This window comes from Dipodomys spectabilis, unplaced genomic scaffold (assembly GCF_019054845.1).
Source record: "Dipodomys spectabilis isolate Male_0828 unplaced genomic scaffold, ASM1905484v1 ptg000157l, whole genome shotgun sequence".
NCBI lineage: Eukaryota > Metazoa > Chordata > Mammalia > Rodentia > Heteromyidae > Dipodomys > Dipodomys spectabilis.
Genome location: NW_024870834.1, coordinates 17,367,850 through 17,384,517, shown reverse-complemented (window position 1 = coordinate 17,384,517; position 16,668 = coordinate 17,367,850). Strand labels below are relative to the sequence as shown.

The window sequence follows — 16,668 nt, the reverse complement described above, 5'->3', positions numbered from 1 at the left end:
ACAATATTTGTAGTAGGACTTTCTTGGTGTTCAAAATCCTAATATCTATATTTTACATGTATACATAAATATTCATTTGTAAATTCCTGAAGGTCTAGAAAGCTAGTGATCACACTGTGTGTGTGTGTGTGTGCGCGCGCGCACCATGCGCACACACCAGTCCTCAGGCTTGAACTTAGGGACTAGATGTTGTCCCTAAGATTTTTCGCTGAAGAGCACTTTACCACTTGAGCCACAGGTCCACTTCCTGCCTTTTGGATGCTTACTTAGAGATAAGAATCTTTGTTGCAGGTTTGTTTTTTTTTGTTTTTGTTTTGTCAGTTGTGGGGCTTGAACTCTGGGCCTGGGCACTGTCCCTCAGCTCTTCAGCTCAAGGCTAGTGCTCTACCACTTGAGCTACAGAGTCACTTCCGGTTTTCTGGTGGTTTATTGGAGATAGGAGTCTCACGGTCTGTCCTGCCCGGACTGGCTTTGAACCGCGATGCTCAGATCTCAGTCTCCTGAGTAGCTAGGATTACAGGCGTGAGCCACCAGCGCCCGGCTGTTGCAGTTCTTTTTAATGTACTTGTAATGTACTATGTGATTTTTTTTTTTTGTTTCTTTGTATGTTCTTCCCCCATGGTACAACCTGCTGTCACTGTATTTGATTCAGTGTCCTGCATCTTGTATATACGTTTTTCTAATTTGGGGAGGGGAAGGGAAATAACAAAATGCTGAAATAAGGATACAGGATGACCCATTGTAATAATGAGATATACAAGACAGTATGTTGAAAACGAACTTTACAACTTTGCAGGGGTAGGGAAGATGGAGGAGTTGGGGAGGTGGGGAGGGAAGGGATGGTAGGGGAAAAGCAAAGGAGGATGTAACAATGCTTGATAGGAAACGGACTCATTACCTTGCTCATGTAACTGTAACCCCTTTGTACAGTATCTTTACAATAAAAAATATATATTAAGAACAACAAAAAAATTAACCCACAAGGTTAAGGTGAAAGGAAGACTGAGGAACAGAATGGTTGACATGGAAGTGTAGTTATAACAGACTTGGAATACAGATTAACTTGATGTGTTTTTGCTTATTAAATTATCAAAAAAGATCCTCAAAAAAAAATCTCAGGCTTTTTTGCCCAGGCTGGCTTTGAACGGTGATCTCAGATTTCAGCCTCCTGAGTAGCTAAGTATTACATGCTCAGACTTTTCTTTTGTCCCGGTCCTTGGCCAGGGAGTTGTCCCTTTTTTGTTTTGCTTTGTTTTGCTCAAGGCTAGCTCTCTACCATGTGAACCACTACTCCACTTCTGACTTTTTTTTCGTTAGTCAAGAGTCTCACTAACTTTCCTGCCTGGGCTGGCTTTAAACTAGGATCTTCAGCACTAGGATTACAGTCATATGGCACTAATAGTGTTTGGCTTCACGGAGTAAGCAAGGAGTAAGAAGATAATGAGATGGGCGGGGAAGGTGGCTCAGTGGTAGAGCGCTTGCCTTGCATGCATGAGGCCCTGGGTTCGATTGCTCAGCACCACATAAGCAAAAAGAAAAAAGCCAGAAGTGGCGCTGTGGCTCAAGTGGTAGAGCGCTAGCCTTGAGCTGAAGAGCTGAGGGACAGTGCCTAGGGCCAGAGTTCAGGCCTCATGACCGGACCCGCCCTACCAAAAAAAAAAAAAAAAGATGATGAGAAAGGATCCCCTTTTAAAAAATTTGAATGCCAGGAATTAAACTCAAGGCCTCCCATGGTAGGCATGCTCTGTGCCACTGAGCAATATCCCAGCCCTCTTCATATTTTATACTTATACTTTTGTACAGTGTTTGGTTTTTATATAGGTATTTTGATTGGAAGTTAATGGGACTTATTAAAAAGAAGGAAAACAAAAAATTTTTCAAACCCATAATGAAAATCTTGAAATTCAAAATGTAAACCAATTTTATAAAACCATAAATGACCTCAAATGGCTAAAGCAATTCTGAGAAAGAGAAATTAGAAGTAGGAATACTCTGATTTCAAATTATATTACAAAGCTTTAGTAATAAAAACAGTATACTCCTGGCATTAAAAATAAACCTCATAGGGGCTGGGAAGGTGGCTCAGTGGTAGAGCGCTTGCCTTGCATGCCTGAGGCCCTGGGTTCGATTGCTCAGTACCACATAAGCAAAAAGAAAAAAGCCAGAAGTGGTGCTGTGGCTGAAGCGGTAGAGTGCTAGCCTTGAGCTGAAGAGCTGAGGGACAGCGACCAGGCCCAGAGTTCAGGCCCCATGACCAGACCCCCAAAAAACAAACAAAAATAAACTCATAGAATACTACTAACAGGAAGACAAGCCCAAAAATAAACCCAAGCACACATGCTCAATATCGGCACAACTTCATATGGACATCAAGAAGACACAGTGGGAGAAAAGATAGTGTCAATAGTGTCTTCAAAAACCAGTGCTAGCCAGGTGCTGGTGGCTCACACCTATAATCCTAACTACTAAGGAGTCTGAGATCTGAGGATCTCAGTTCAAAGCCAGCCAGTAAACCACCAGAAAAAAACCGGAAATGGCACTGTGGTGCAAGTGGTAGAGTGCTAGCCTTGAGCTGAAGAGCTAAGGACAGCGCCCAGGCCCACAGTTCAAGCCCCACAACTGACAAAATAAAAAATAAAAAGTGTTGAGAAAACTGCATTTTACATTTCTAAATATAAAAGAATGAAATTGGATACCTTATTTACACTATACAAAACATAAATGAAAGATCTAACCATAAGACCTGAAAGCAGAAACTTCTAAAAGAGCTCATAGGAGAAAAGGCTCTTGATATTGACCTTGGCAATGGATTTTTGGGTATCCCACTAAAAACTCAGGCTATAAGAGCAAAGGTAAGTAGGAATACAAAGACTGTGAGCAAAGCAAACAACTAAAACCTGTGAATTAGGAGAAAATGTTGTAAGCTGAATTTCTGATAGTCAATATCTAAATTTCATAGCAGATAAATAAATAACCCAAAGAGAACATAAGAATGATTAACATTGCTAGTCAAAAGAAAATACAAGGGCTGGGAAGGTGGCTCAGTGGTAGAGTGCCTGCCTTGTATGCATGAGGCCCTGTGTTTATTTTCTTCAGCACCACATAAACAGAAAGAGGCAGAAGTGGCACTGTGGCTCAAGTGGTAGAGCGCTAGCCTTGAGCTGAAGAGCTGAGGGACAGCGCCCAGGCCCAGAGTTCAGGCCCCACGACCGGACCCCCCACCCCCCAAAAATATATATATATATTGTACACCTTAAAATGTATCTAATAATTATTTAAAAACCATAAACCAAATACAATGTAAGATCCTTGACTGGATCTCAATAGCAAGCACACACACACAAAAAAAAAACAATTGTCAAGAGCTAATTTAAATACTGACTATATTTCTGAAATATATATTTGGCAAATACAAGTGATGATATTGCACCAATAATATTAAGAACAATGTGCTTAAGAAGAAGACAGATGATTATGTACTTAAAGGAAACGTCAGATTTGCAGTTCATTCCAATGGTTCAGAAAAAAATGCATGACATAGAAAAAGAGAAAGCTAAATAATATGGCAGAAATGTTAATAAATTTGTGAAGTAGGAAGAGACTATTAGTGGTCACTATAGTCAACTTTCAAGTTTTCTTTAGGTTTAAAATTTGGAGAATTTAAAGGTTGGAGGAAAAAAATGTTAGTAACTAGAACTTAGACCCTCCTTTCTCCCAGGCTCAGCAACCCAAATTAGTTCCAGGGCACCCACCTTCGTGGTGAAGAGGGCATCAACATCATGCCAGGCTCGGAGCTTGGCACGAGCAGCCAGGGCTGTCAGCACATACTGCTTGTCGGGGATCTATTAGACAGAAACAGAAAAAATTAAGAGGAAGTAGGTATGTCCCAAAAGAGGTGGCTTGATAATTTTTTTAAAAAGAATATGTATTCTCTGGCATCAATTTTGCCCCTTAAAAATTAATAAACTTCTCAGGTCATCCAGCCCTGCTGCACAGCATTCAGTTCAAGTCTTCCCTCACTTCCACAAAGCCAACAGCCCCTCCCTGTAGTTATTCTACTTTACAAAATACTGATCACTATCTACCTACCTTAAATGTCTTCTTCAGGTTGATGGGACTGCTGAATGTCCCCTGGGATGCAAGAGGAGAAGCAACGTCAGTGAGGGCACTCACTCTCCCATGTCTTTTCTACCACACGAACTTTCTACATCTCATTCTAACCATTATGACTCAGAAATTCGCTTATGAGAAAAATTCCACGACTCTAGGGGGATATCAACAGAATCCAGTTGATCAGGAATTGAATTAATAAGGTGGTTTTCAAATTTTCTGGTAATTCATATAAGGGGACAATGTCTACTTCCAAATTAAAAATAAAAACGGCCCCACAGCTACCTGATATGCCGTTCAACTCCATGGCAAGCCACTGGACACTATGGACCTTTGAACAGAGCCTGCCACAGAGTCAGCACAAGAGACAGTATATGATATACTTTGCTAGAATGCCAGCCTATTGAAGCCAGCCACGCAAACCCTTATGTTCCCCTGTATCCCTCTGGGCGCACTCCTGCTGAGGCCAAGAGAGCTTCCAGGAGGATTTTTTTCTTTTTCTTTTTTCTTTCCCCTGGTCCTGGGGCTTGAACTCAGGGTCTGGGCGCTATCCTTGAGCCTCTTTGTGCTCAAGCCTAGTGCTCTACCACTTGAGCCACAGTGCTAACTTTGGCTTTTCCTGAGTAGTTTATTGGAGATAAAAGTCTCATGACTTTGGTGCCCGGGCTGACTTCAAACCAAGAGTTCTCAGATCTCAGCCTCCTGAGTAGCTAGGATTACAGGCTTGAGCTATCAGCACCTGGCTTCCAGGTAGATTTCTGAAGGCACTACATTTCCATTGTTAATGGAGTCTATCAAGATATTGGATTGAGTAATGGGGGAGTGAATAGATAGGAGAAGAGGGGGAAAATGGAGATAAGAACCCAATGTATATCCTACAAAATTAAGAAGATGGGCTGGGAAGGTGGCTCAGTGGTTGAGTGCTTGCCTTGCATGCCTGAGGCCCTGGGTTCAATTCCTCAGCACACATAAGCAAAAAGAAAAAAGCCGGAAATGGCGCTGTGGCTCAAGTGGTAGAGCGCTAGCCTTGAGCTGAAGAGCTGAGGGACAGTGTCCAGGCTCAGAGTTCAGGCCCCATGACCGGACCCAAAAAAAAAAAAAAAAAAAAAAATTGAGAAGAGTAAGGGAAGGAGGTGGGTAGGGGAGGAATGAGTGAGAATTCTGAAAGGGTGACATTGATCAGGATATATTGTATTCATACACTGCTTTGTTAAATGGCAATTCCTTTCTACAATTACCTACATAATAAAAAATAAAAATAATAAATAAAAGATACTGAATTGGAACTATGTTCTTCTTGTGTTTCTTCCTTTTGTATTTTTCCTGTACCTCAGCTTCCGTGTAGTGATAGAAGCAGGAGTAGAAAAGCGTTGTCACTAGTGGCATGTTGAGGATGGAAGCTTTCCGGGGATGCTTTCGGAAGATCTCAGTTTGTCCTGCTGCCTCTAAATGTCGATCATTTGCCTGTGGATTAAGCCAAGTTAAAAAAAAAAAAGTATCTGGAGCAGAGAAAGGAGAAAGACCTTTAATAATATAGGAGTAGAAGTTGTTTTTCCCAATCCAGGGATGAAGCAAAAAAGAGAGAAAGAAAGAAATTGCCTAGGATACCCTAGGGATAAGAGGAGGGAGTAAAATCCGTAAAATGAGGTTGGGATGTATGGTTCAAGTGGTAAAGTGCATGCCTAGCAAGCAACCTCCTCATTTACACACATGGAAAAACATAAAATGATCATCTAAGATAGATTAAGAGATTCAGAAGTGGTGATGACAAGAGAGATCTGGGATGAAGAAGTACGTCTAGGTTAACAGCAGGTCAGAAGAGAAGGAACAACTGAGGCATTGGCCTGTGGTGCACAGGGGAAATGGAAGGGCTTCAGAAACTATAACAGAGCATGCAACAGAACAGTGAAGTCCCCTGGATGCTCCATGGTGTTGAGTGTGGCCACTGAAGTAGAAAACTTAGAGAGGAGGAGTCTAACCTCAATAATAATCTGACGTTCCAGGAGGGTGTAATGGTCTTGTATATGTGCAGTATCTTCTGCTGAAAATGGCAAACTGGTAGAGGGCCAGAAGGTTAGTACCTCTTTCTCTATGCAAAAAGGAAAACAAACCCAACTAAACCAAATCATCATAGAGGTCCATAGTGTTTCACAAGTCTGATCTGAATTCACATTTACAGCAACCTAAAGGTGGACATTGATAAAGGAATCACAGAGCTAGCAAGTGAACCCAGTCAACCATCCATCCTGCACATCCCGAGAAGCTCTGTGGTCAATGTCATTGACTAGCTCTACTTAAGGAGCACTTAAAGTTGTTAGCCTTTTTATTTTTGGTAGTACTGGGAATTGAACTCAAGGCCTCCTACTTTCTGGGCTGGCATTCTATACTTGAGCCTTGTTTTTTGCTGGTATTTGGGGGATGGAATCTAGTGGACTTTTCTGCTAGGCTAGCCTTGAACTGTAATCCTCCAGAGTTCAGCCTCCTGAGTAGTAGAATTACGGATAAGAGTTACCAGTGCCCAGCTTGTTAGCTGTTTTTTTTTTTTTAATTATAGAGAAAAAGTAAATAAAATTATATAGACTGGCAGTAGGTTTGAAGATTAGCAAGGATAGCAAAGATCTACATAAATAGCAAGGAGCTCATCTTCAAAACTATGATCATAAGATCATGAAGAAATTTAGAGACAATGTTCTTGCCTAAATCATATGATACATCAATAGGTAAGGCCCTCCGTTCATAACTCTATCCATTAGAAGTGCTCCCTATTTTCCTGGAAGAGTTGTGAAATTCAATTAGGCTATCCTAGGTAAGTGTAAATCATGGTAAATTTTTGTAAGTGATAAAAAGAGACAGCAATAAGTCCTAGTTTTTTCATGACCCTAACTTTTCTCCTTTTTCTCCAGAGCTATATGATATACTCACTTTATATTAATCATAAAATTAAAGATTACATAGTCATACGCAAATAACTATGAAACCTAAAAATCACGTCACATTTGAGATGGCTGAAAGAACTGTGAACACCAAACCTAAAGAAGCAAGGACTAATGGAAGACTATATATCCATCTTAAAAGATACAGAGATCAGCTGGGCGCTGGTGGCCCACGCCTATAATCCTAGCTACTCAGGAGGCTGAGATCTGAGAATCCCAGTTCAAAGCCAGCCCAGGCAGGAACTGTGAGACTCTCATCTCCAATTAACCACCAGAAAACGAAGTGGAGCTGTGGCTCAAGTCCTAAAGCACTTGCTATAAGCTGAAAAGCTCAGAGATAGCACCCAGGCCCAGGATTCAAGCTCCATGACCAACTGACCGACAAAAAACTAACAAACAAAAAAAGATACAGAGATCTTCAAGATATAAATAAAAATGATGTCTAACTTCTTTTTTAAAAAAATTACAGAGAAGCAAGTTTCAGCTTAACATAATGAGGTACTGTGCAATAATGAAAGCTATCCAACAATCACCCCATTAGAGGTGGTTTAGTAGTTGGGGCTTTAAAAAAAAACAACAAGGACTTATATTCTAGATAAAAGGTTGGACTACACATCAGATTCTAGGGATTTCAGAGACCAGTATCATAATTAAATATAAACATACAATGCATCTGATTTACTGTTAGCCTTTTCCTTCCTCTCTATCTATTCCACCCTCTTTATTTTCTTCATTCCTTCTGCATAAGGTATTTACACTTAAAATTAATTTTCTCCCATACATACCCAATGCAGGTCTTCAGAAATTCTTTTCGTTTTTCAGAGTCCTGAATGTTCAAATGCTCTCGATAGTGGGATAACTGTAAAAAAATTTTTTAAAAGAACAGCTCTAAGCTACCTTGTCTCCTTAGGAGAGTGAGGGGGCTAGAGATATAACTTAGTGGTAGACCCTTAGCCTAGCATGGTTCAATCTCTAGCACCACAAAGTAAGAGACCCAGAGACAGAGAAACAACCAGACTCCTCATTTTCTGATTCCCTCTGGGAGTAGTTAGTCATGTGTGTATTGAGACAGAAACAGGGAAAAGTGTGATTTAAAATCACTGATAGCCTCACTGGACACAATAGTGAAAACGAACTATACAACTTGTGAGTGGGATGAGAAAGGAAAAAAACTAAGGGAGAGAGCAAGGGAAGGGAAGGGTGACACTGTCCATAAAGAAATGTACTCTTTACCTGACATGTCACTATAAATCCTCTGTATATCAACTTTATAATAACAAGAAAAATTTTTAATAAAATAAAATTACTGATAGGAGCTGGGCATCTGTGGCTCACATCTGTAATCCTAGCTACTCAGAAGCCTGAGATCTGAGGATTGTGATTCAAAGCCAGCCTTGGCAGAAAAGTTGGTAAAACTCTTTTCTCCAATTAAGCACCAAAAAAGCCAGAAGTGGAGCTGTGGCTCACGTGGTAAACACTAGCAGAGCAAAAAAAAGCTCAGGGTCAGTACCAAGGCCCTAAGTTGAAGCCCCAAGACTGGTGCGTGCATGCGTACGTGCATAAACACATATATACACACATATACACAAATCACTGGTAGGATTATCCTTAACTGTACTCTCCAATGAGGTAGTCAATATCCATATTTAGTGAACTAAATTTAATTAAATAAAAAATTTAGAGCCAGGTGCTGATGGCTCACATCTGTAATGCTGGCTACTCAGGAGGCTGAGATCTTAGGATGGCGTTTCACAGCCAGCCCAGGCTAGAAAGTCCCTGAGACTCTTACCTCCAATTAACCACCAGAAAACTGGAAGTGGCTCTGTGGCTCAAAGTGGTAAAGTGCTAGCTTTGAGGGGGGAAAAAAAAAAAAAAAAACTCAGAAAAATGCCCTGGCCCTGAGTTTTGTTAGCCTCACGACTGATTAAAAAAAAAAAAAAAAATTAGGTACTTAGTTACAGTAGCCATAAGTACCCCATAGCTATAACTAACATATCAGATGGCATAAATGTAGACTATTCCTATCGTTACAGGAATTGCAAATGGATAGTGCTAACCTACAATAGAAGTAGATACACAATCTCAATTTACCTTTGAGTGTGGCTTTAGTATTATAGTATTTAACTAATATAGATACTTTGCTTTAGCTTTTTACAGAGCAGAGAGCTAAATATTTACTGCAATTATGTTTGACATTCTCAACTATGTATGTGATTAATGATAGTACATAAATATCTAACACTTAACAATATCATGTCAATCTGACTTATTTTTCATAGCTATAACTATTCATATTCAAATACTACATATAACTGAAAGAAAAATCTCCTTATGTGGCTTCTATTTTGAGATTAAACACAACAAAACAGGCTGGGAATGTGTGGCTTAGTGGTAGAGTGCTTGCCTAGCATGCTTGAAGCCCTGGGTTCTATTCCTCAGTGTTACATAAACAGAAAAGGCTGGAAATGGTGGTATGGCTCAAGTGGTAGAGTGCTAGCCTTGACCAAAAGAAGCTCAGAGACAGTGCCCAGGCCCTGAGTTCAAGCCCCAGGACTGGCAAAAAAACAAACAAACAAACAAAAAACACAATAAAACCCTGATGTAGGGCTGAGAGAATAGGCCAAGTATAGAAGAGGTGTGGCTTAGCATGCATGAAGCCTAAGATTTGTTCTTAGCATACAACAGACTAATAAGCTTCATGTAGAAGTGTCTATTAGTGATGATTATGAAATCTGATTTTATATACAATTATTAAAAACTTTGTAAAAACTTGGTGAAAACCAAACTGGTAAATAAACACACTGATATTTAAAAAAATGTAATAACTTTAGGCAGGAGAATGTCTTTTTTGGAACAGATATAACAAAGAAAAACAGATAACATATAAAACAAATTTTATAAAATAATTTGGTAAATAATTTCTAATGCATCATACTCAGAAATTGACAGGCTGAATTAAAAATGCCTTTGTACAACTACTTAAAAATAAAATAATAGTAAATATTTAAAAAACAAAAATGCTTCACTAAAGTTTTAATAATGCAATTATGTTTCTGGTGAAATTTCAGATTTGTTCCTGTACTCCATTTGAGTCTAAGACAAATCAGTCAAAAATCAATTTTCACATTGGCCACTAAGGTCTCAGCAAAATGTATCCTAGGTACACCACAAGCCTGATTTGTTTTCCTCTTTCAACATGTGTCTGATTTCTTACTCTCTCTTTTTTTTTTTTTTTTGGTCCGGTCGTGGGTCCTGAACTCTGGGCCTGGGCACTGTCCCTCAGCTCTTCAGCTCAAGGCTAGCGCTCTACCACTTGAGCCACAGCGCCACTTCCGGCTTTTTTCTTTTTGCTTATATGGTGCTGAGGAATCGAACCCAGGGCCTTATGCATGCAAGGCAAGCGCTCTACCACTCAGCCACCTTCCCAGCCCCCGATGATTTCTTACTCTCTTAACTTTCACTGTTTTGGTTGGTGTTTATGCTATAACGAAAAAGTTCCTTCAAACCTGATTTGAGAACAACTTTTAAAAATGAAATACAAATTGATCAGCTAGTTTTCATTCATTTTAAATAAAATTTACCTATAAACCCAACCAAATGAGCATGTAAAAAAGAAAATAAAACAATGTATCATTTGACTTGTCTGGTAATCATGGAAGCTGAGTTTAGATGTCAGTTTAACATGTCCCCAATTGAAACAAACGCCACACTTACCGCCAGTTCTTCTGTTCTATCTAGGAACCTGGGAAGAAACAGAAGAGAGCAGAGCATTTTTATATATTGATGTGTGGCATTTTACCTCACTAAACAAAATGTAGCTCTAAGAAGAAATACAGTTCAAACTTGTTTCCTTCCATCCAAAAGCCCTCCTGTTAAACTACCACCAGCAATGCTTGTGAAACAGTGCATTTGTTCTTCCTACTAAACAAAAAGGACAAGGAGGCAACACTGTACACTAAGAGCTTAAACAAAACCTACTCTAATTCACAGTAATACTTTATTTGCTTATTTGTTAAAAGTTAAAACCAGCCAGCTTGGACAGAAAAGTCCATGAGACTATCTCCAATTAACCACCAGAAAATCGAATTGGAGCTGTGACTCAAGTGGTAGAATGCTAACTTTGGGCACAAAGAGGCTCAGGGACAGTGCCCAGGACCTGAATTCATGCTCCAGGACTGGCAAAAAAACAAAAAACAAAACAAAAAAAACAAAAAACTAAAATCACCCAGGCGCCGGTGGCTCAGGCCTGTAATCCTAACTACTCAGGAGGCTGAGATCTGAGGATCATGGTTCAAAGTCAGCCCAGGCAAGGAAAATCCATGAGACTCTTATCTCCAATAAACCACTAGAAAACCAGAACTGGCGCTGTGGCTCAAACGGTAGAGAGCTCGCCTTGAGCTGAAAAGCACAGGGACAGTACCCAAGCCCAGAGTTCAAGCCCCACGACCGACCAAAAAACAACAACAACAAAAAAACTAAAATCACTCCATTCTGTCAAAACAATCCTAAAAATAGTTATTCTGTATGCATGTTTACTCTTCTTATGTATAGCATACAATATATTTGGTCTTCCCCAATGGTTACATTAAGTCCTTAAATCATGAAGACTGCCTCTGGTTCCTCCTCCTTCTGAATATACCAAGATGAATATCATTGTTATGGCAAGGAGGCAATGCTTGATAATACATTATTGATTGGGTAGGAATGAGGTAGAGTCATAGGCAGAAAATAGCCAGCTTTATGAGCAAATCTTCTTATACAAATTCCGGATGGCTATCTACAATCTTGACCCGACCCAGTTAACCTGCTTTCCCCGCTCTGCTCTCTGAGGCTACTCATCACTGTTCGGGTAGTTACCCTGGACCAAAGAGCCTAAACAAACATTCAAACCTCTTCTCTGACAATGATGAAGGCTACAAAAGTACACACACATTTTAATCTAAGGTTGGGAAATAGTCTCCACTTACTGGAGTGAAACAGGGAAAGAAAACATGATTGAAGATTATCTTCAACCTTCTTCTGCCCCTAGCACAAATGTCCTACCACTTAGCTAGCAGAATCCTACCTAGCCTCATAGACACAATTCAAATCCTAGTCAATTCTGAAACGTTCCTTGAGTAGCCTGAGTGAAAATTAGTTTCTTCTTTACCACTGCGCTTTCTCATTGGCATCACTTAGGACCAAACAATGAAAGGTATCTTTAAGTCTTTTATAAGAAAATGCTTTAAAAAAAAATTGGAGCAGGTCATTGGTGGCTCATGCCTGTAATCCTAGTTACACAGGAGGCTGAGATCTGAGAATCATAGTTCAAAGCCAGCCCGGGCAGGAAGGTCTGTTGGTGAGAATCTTATCTCCAATAAACCACTTAGAAAACCGAAATAGTGCTGTGGCACTCACCTTGAGCTGAAGAGCTCAGGGACAGCATCTGGGCCCAGAGTTCAAGGCCCATGACCAACAAAAAAAAGGGGGGGGGGCTGGTAATGTGGTCTAGTAGTAGAGAGCTTGCCTAGCATGCATGAGGCCACATAAACAGTACCACATAAACAAAAATATTTTTTTTAATTTGAAAAGAAATGTATAAAAAAATAGATTAGCTGGGCATCGATGGCTCATGCCTATAATCCTCGCTACTCAGGAGGCTAAGATCTGAGGATTGCGGTTTGAAGCCAGTTGGGGCAGTAAAGTCCATGAGATTCTTATCTCCAATAAAATAAAAAAAAAAAAACAACAAGAAGTGAAGATGTGGCTCAAGTGATCGAACGCTAGTCGAGCACAAGAAGCTCATGGTGCTGGGAAGGTGGCTCAGTGGTAGAGTGCTTGCCTCACATGCATGAGGCCCTGGGTTCGATTCCTCAGCACCACATAAGCAGAAAAAGCCGGAAGTGGCGCTGTGGCTCAAATGGTTGAGCGTTAGCCTTGAGCTGAAGAGCTGAGGGACAGCGCCCAGGCCCAGAGTTCAGGCCTCATGACCAAAAAAAAAAAGCAGCTCACAATAGCGTCCAAACCCTGAGTTCAAGCCCCAGGACCAGCAAAAAATTAAAAATTTAAAAAAATAAAAGATTAACATGTCAAACTAGGCATTAGGCTTAGTGCTGGCTGTCACACTAACTTGAAACTCTCAATCTTCATAATCACCCATTTTACAGATGAGAAAACAACCAAGGTGTTACAAAGTTTGTCTGGACCTGGGTGCTGCCCTCAGCTCTTCAGCTCAAGGCAAGTGCTCTACCACTTGAGCCACAGTACCACTTCCTGTTTTCTGGTGGTTTATTGGAGATAAGAGTCTCATGGTCTTTCCTGTCCGGGCTGGCTTTGAACCCAGATCCTCAGATCTTAGCCTCCTGAGTAGCTACAGGCATGAGCCACCAGCGTCCAGCCCAAGGTCATTCTTAAGTTAACAAAGTGGTAGCACCCATATTTAAACTAGGTAGGTTTGACTCTGGAGCCTGGTTCTTAACCAACTACTGTACTGTCACTTTAGTACAGACTGTGTAGTTTGTTACCCTATCACATTTCAGAAAAAGGACAGTATCTTCTATTTCTTTGTATCCCTCAGAGTACCTTGAAAAGTCCTTAATAAGCTTTACAGACCAGAGGATTGGTTCTTACCGGAAAAGGTCTATTAGCAGCTTTTGATCACCTATTTCCTTAAGGAAGTGAATGAGGTGTCTTAGGGCAACCTGTCTCACCTCCAGTTCTCGGAAGAGGATCTCTGGAAGGTGAGAAGAAAGAGGCAGATGGGGAAAAGAGTAAAGCTTAGTATTCACGTATGAAATTGGCCTTCCTACTCAAACATTATCTGCTCAAAGCCCAGCAGATGCTAAGAATGGTTTCCTCTGTCTCAACCTACCATTGTCAGCTTCTATGACCCATAGCAGCTCACAGCCATTGAAGCAGCTTTTCAGTGCTCAACAACACAAACAGCAGACACTTAACACAGATTCTCACTTCCACAAACAAACACAGCCATCTGTCTACCCCATAAATGGAGGCAGTTACTATGGTGGATAATATAGGGTACTACCCTGAAGGATGCATTCAGAGGGGCGATGCGTGCTCGGAAGTGCCAGGCTACTCCAGCTGTCTCTCAACCAGACTGGTGAATTCTGATGTGGAAGTCACATGCCATTCTCCCTTCAAATGTGGCAGATACCTCACTGAATGAAGATTTCCTTCAAATCATGCTCACCTTTGCTCAGTGTCCTCTTCAGGAAAATCAGAACCTAGGGGAAAAAAAGAACAAAGAATGTGCAGCTTGTGCACCCTGCCCTGATCGCCTGATGGCTACTGAGGCCAGCAATGCATTAAAAATCATGATGGAACGTGACAGATGGCTCAGAAGGATGGAGCAAAAGGTGATGGACATTTGGAACTGAACCGTGTCTTGAAGTCCACACAGCCATGACTCTACTGAGTAGGAGACAACTCAGAGAGAGTGCTTCCATATCTCTCCTGCCTCAGATTACATTTTTAATAACATAGAATAGCCAGCCTCTGTTTTCTGGTTACAAGGCTCCACATAAAATTTATGTCTCATTAGCTGATCCCTGCAGCATGGAATGCTGTGAATCCTATACCTTGAGGAAAAAGCCTTTGTCTTTACTTGACGTTGAACACAAAATGTTCAAAGTCAATTTTAATTGGATTTTTAGAAACCAATGGAAACAAAATAAAGGACAATAAAAGTCTACAACTTACAGCAGTAATAACATTTCCATCATGCATGCTGACTGCCTCTTCTAGGAGTTGTAGCTTGTCCTGTAAGGAGCGGAATCTCTCCAGTGAGCAGACCTGGCAAAAATAAAGGCACAGGAGTAAAGAAGAGAATTTCCTACACTCCTTTGTCCCTGAAATGAGCCATGAAAGGAAATGTTCCCCAGGAATGGCTCCTTATGTTTAAACTGTGGTCCTCAGTACTGAGTGGACAGCAGGTCCCACACCTGGTCTAGTTCAAACTGAAGCCCACAAAATGCTTATGTCCTGAAGTCTAGACCACAACAGATAGAGATACCTGTTGTTTTTCTAATAATGTATAATAAAACTACTCTTATTTATAGTTCAGTGTGTTTTGTAAAGAGTATACATCGATGTAACCACCATCACAGCAAAGACCCAGAACGTTTTCATCATCTGAAGGTAGTCCCTTTGTCCACTTGCAGTAATGCCCTCTTTCTATCCTTACCCTCTGACAATATTTATCTGTTGTTAGCCACTATAACTTGGTCTTCCTTAGTATTTCATAAAAATAAAGTTGTAAGTGGGGTGCTGGTGGCTCACATTCATAATCCTAGCTACTTAGGATGCTGAGATCTGAAGATCATGGTTCAAAGCCAGCCGGGGCAGGAAAGTCTGTGAGACTCTTATCTCCAATTAACCACCAGAAAACAGGAAGTGGCACTGTGGTTCAATTGGTAGAGCACTTGCCTTGAGCTGAAGAGCTCAGGGATAGTGTCCAGGCTCAGAGTTCAAGCCCCATGACTGACAAAATAAATAAATAAAGTTGTGCTAGGAAAGCCTGAGGGAAAGGAAGACACGGTATGAGAGGAATTGTACTCATTACTTGACCTGTAATTGTAATCCCTTAGTACATCACCTTTATAATAAGAATAAGGAAAATAATAATTTTTTAATTAAAAAAAAGTACTGAGGTGTCTATGGCTCACATCTGTAAAATCCTAACTACTCAGGAGGCTGAGATCTAAGGATCACAGTTTGAAGCCAGCCCAGACAGGGAAGTCTGTGAGACTCTTATCTCCACTAAACTACCAAAAACACCAGGAAGTGGAGCTATGGCTCAAGTGATATAGTGCTAGCCTTGACATGAAAAGGTCAGGGACAGAGCCTAGGCCCTGAGTTCAAGCCCTAGGTCTGGCACAAAAAAATACATAAATTAAGTTGTACTCTTCTGCAACTGACTTCACTCACTCAATATCATGTTTCTGAGAAGAAACCGTATGTTGTGCTAAGTAATACTAGTTCATGCCTCTTTATTGCCAAGCTATTCTCTATTAAGTAAATATACTAATTAATCCAATACCTACTGATGGACATTTACATGGCTTCAACTTTGGGGGCTTCCATGAATAAAGTTGCTATGAACATTTGGGCCTAAGTGTTTATATGTACATGTATTGCTTGTTATATTTCTATATACACATACAATGTTCCTTGATCAAATTCACACTCTATTGTTCTTTCTTATTCCTGTTTTCCCTTTTTAGCCAATTTTCAACTAATTTCATTATTCTATTCTCATGTGTATATTAAGTACTATTTTGTAATACACTCAGGGCCTTGGGCTCTGACTTGGCTTTTTTTCCCCTTTACTCTAGTCTGGCCCTCTGCTGCTTGAGCCATACCTCCACTTCCAGAATTTAACTGGTTAACTGGGAATAAAAGTCTCTTGGGCTTTCCTGCCCAGGCTGGCTTTGGATCACAATCCTCAGATCTCAAACTTCTTGAGTAGCCTGTTTGACAACTATGAGCCACCAGAGTTTTTGGTACCAATACTGGGGTTGAACTTGGAGCTGGGGAACTGTTCTTTAGCTTTTTCACTCAAGACTAGCACTCTATCACTTGAGCCACAGTCACACTTGCAACTTTTTGCTGGTTAATTGTAAATAAA

The 16,668-nt window shown here is 40.6% G+C and overlaps 1 protein-coding gene across 2 annotated transcripts in view; it reads right to left on the bottom strand.

Annotated features, from left to right (window-relative positions):
• Vipas39 (VPS33B interacting protein, apical-basolateral polarity regulator, spe-39 homolog) overlaps positions 1 to 16,668 on the bottom strand; it is a 38,101-nt gene that overhangs the window by 4,610 nt on the left and 16,823 nt on the right. For both annotated transcript variants that reach the window (XM_042692670.1, XM_042692669.1), the window contains exons 8-16: positions 14,742 to 14,834; positions 14,233 to 14,266; positions 13,653 to 13,755; positions 10,758 to 10,785; positions 7,829 to 7,902; positions 6,090 to 6,165; positions 5,440 to 5,574; positions 4,090 to 4,131; positions 3,753 to 3,842 (exon numbers count right to left, since the gene is read on the bottom strand). In XM_042692670.1, coding sequence (XP_042548604.1) covers positions 3,753 to 3,842; positions 4,090 to 4,131; positions 5,440 to 5,574; positions 6,090 to 6,165; positions 7,829 to 7,902; positions 10,758 to 10,785; positions 13,653 to 13,755; positions 14,233 to 14,266; positions 14,742 to 14,834 — 675 coding nt within the window. The remainder of the gene's footprint in view (positions 1 to 3,752; positions 3,843 to 4,089; positions 4,132 to 5,439; positions 5,575 to 6,089; positions 6,166 to 7,828; positions 7,903 to 10,757; positions 10,786 to 13,652; positions 13,756 to 14,232; positions 14,267 to 14,741; positions 14,835 to 16,668) is intronic.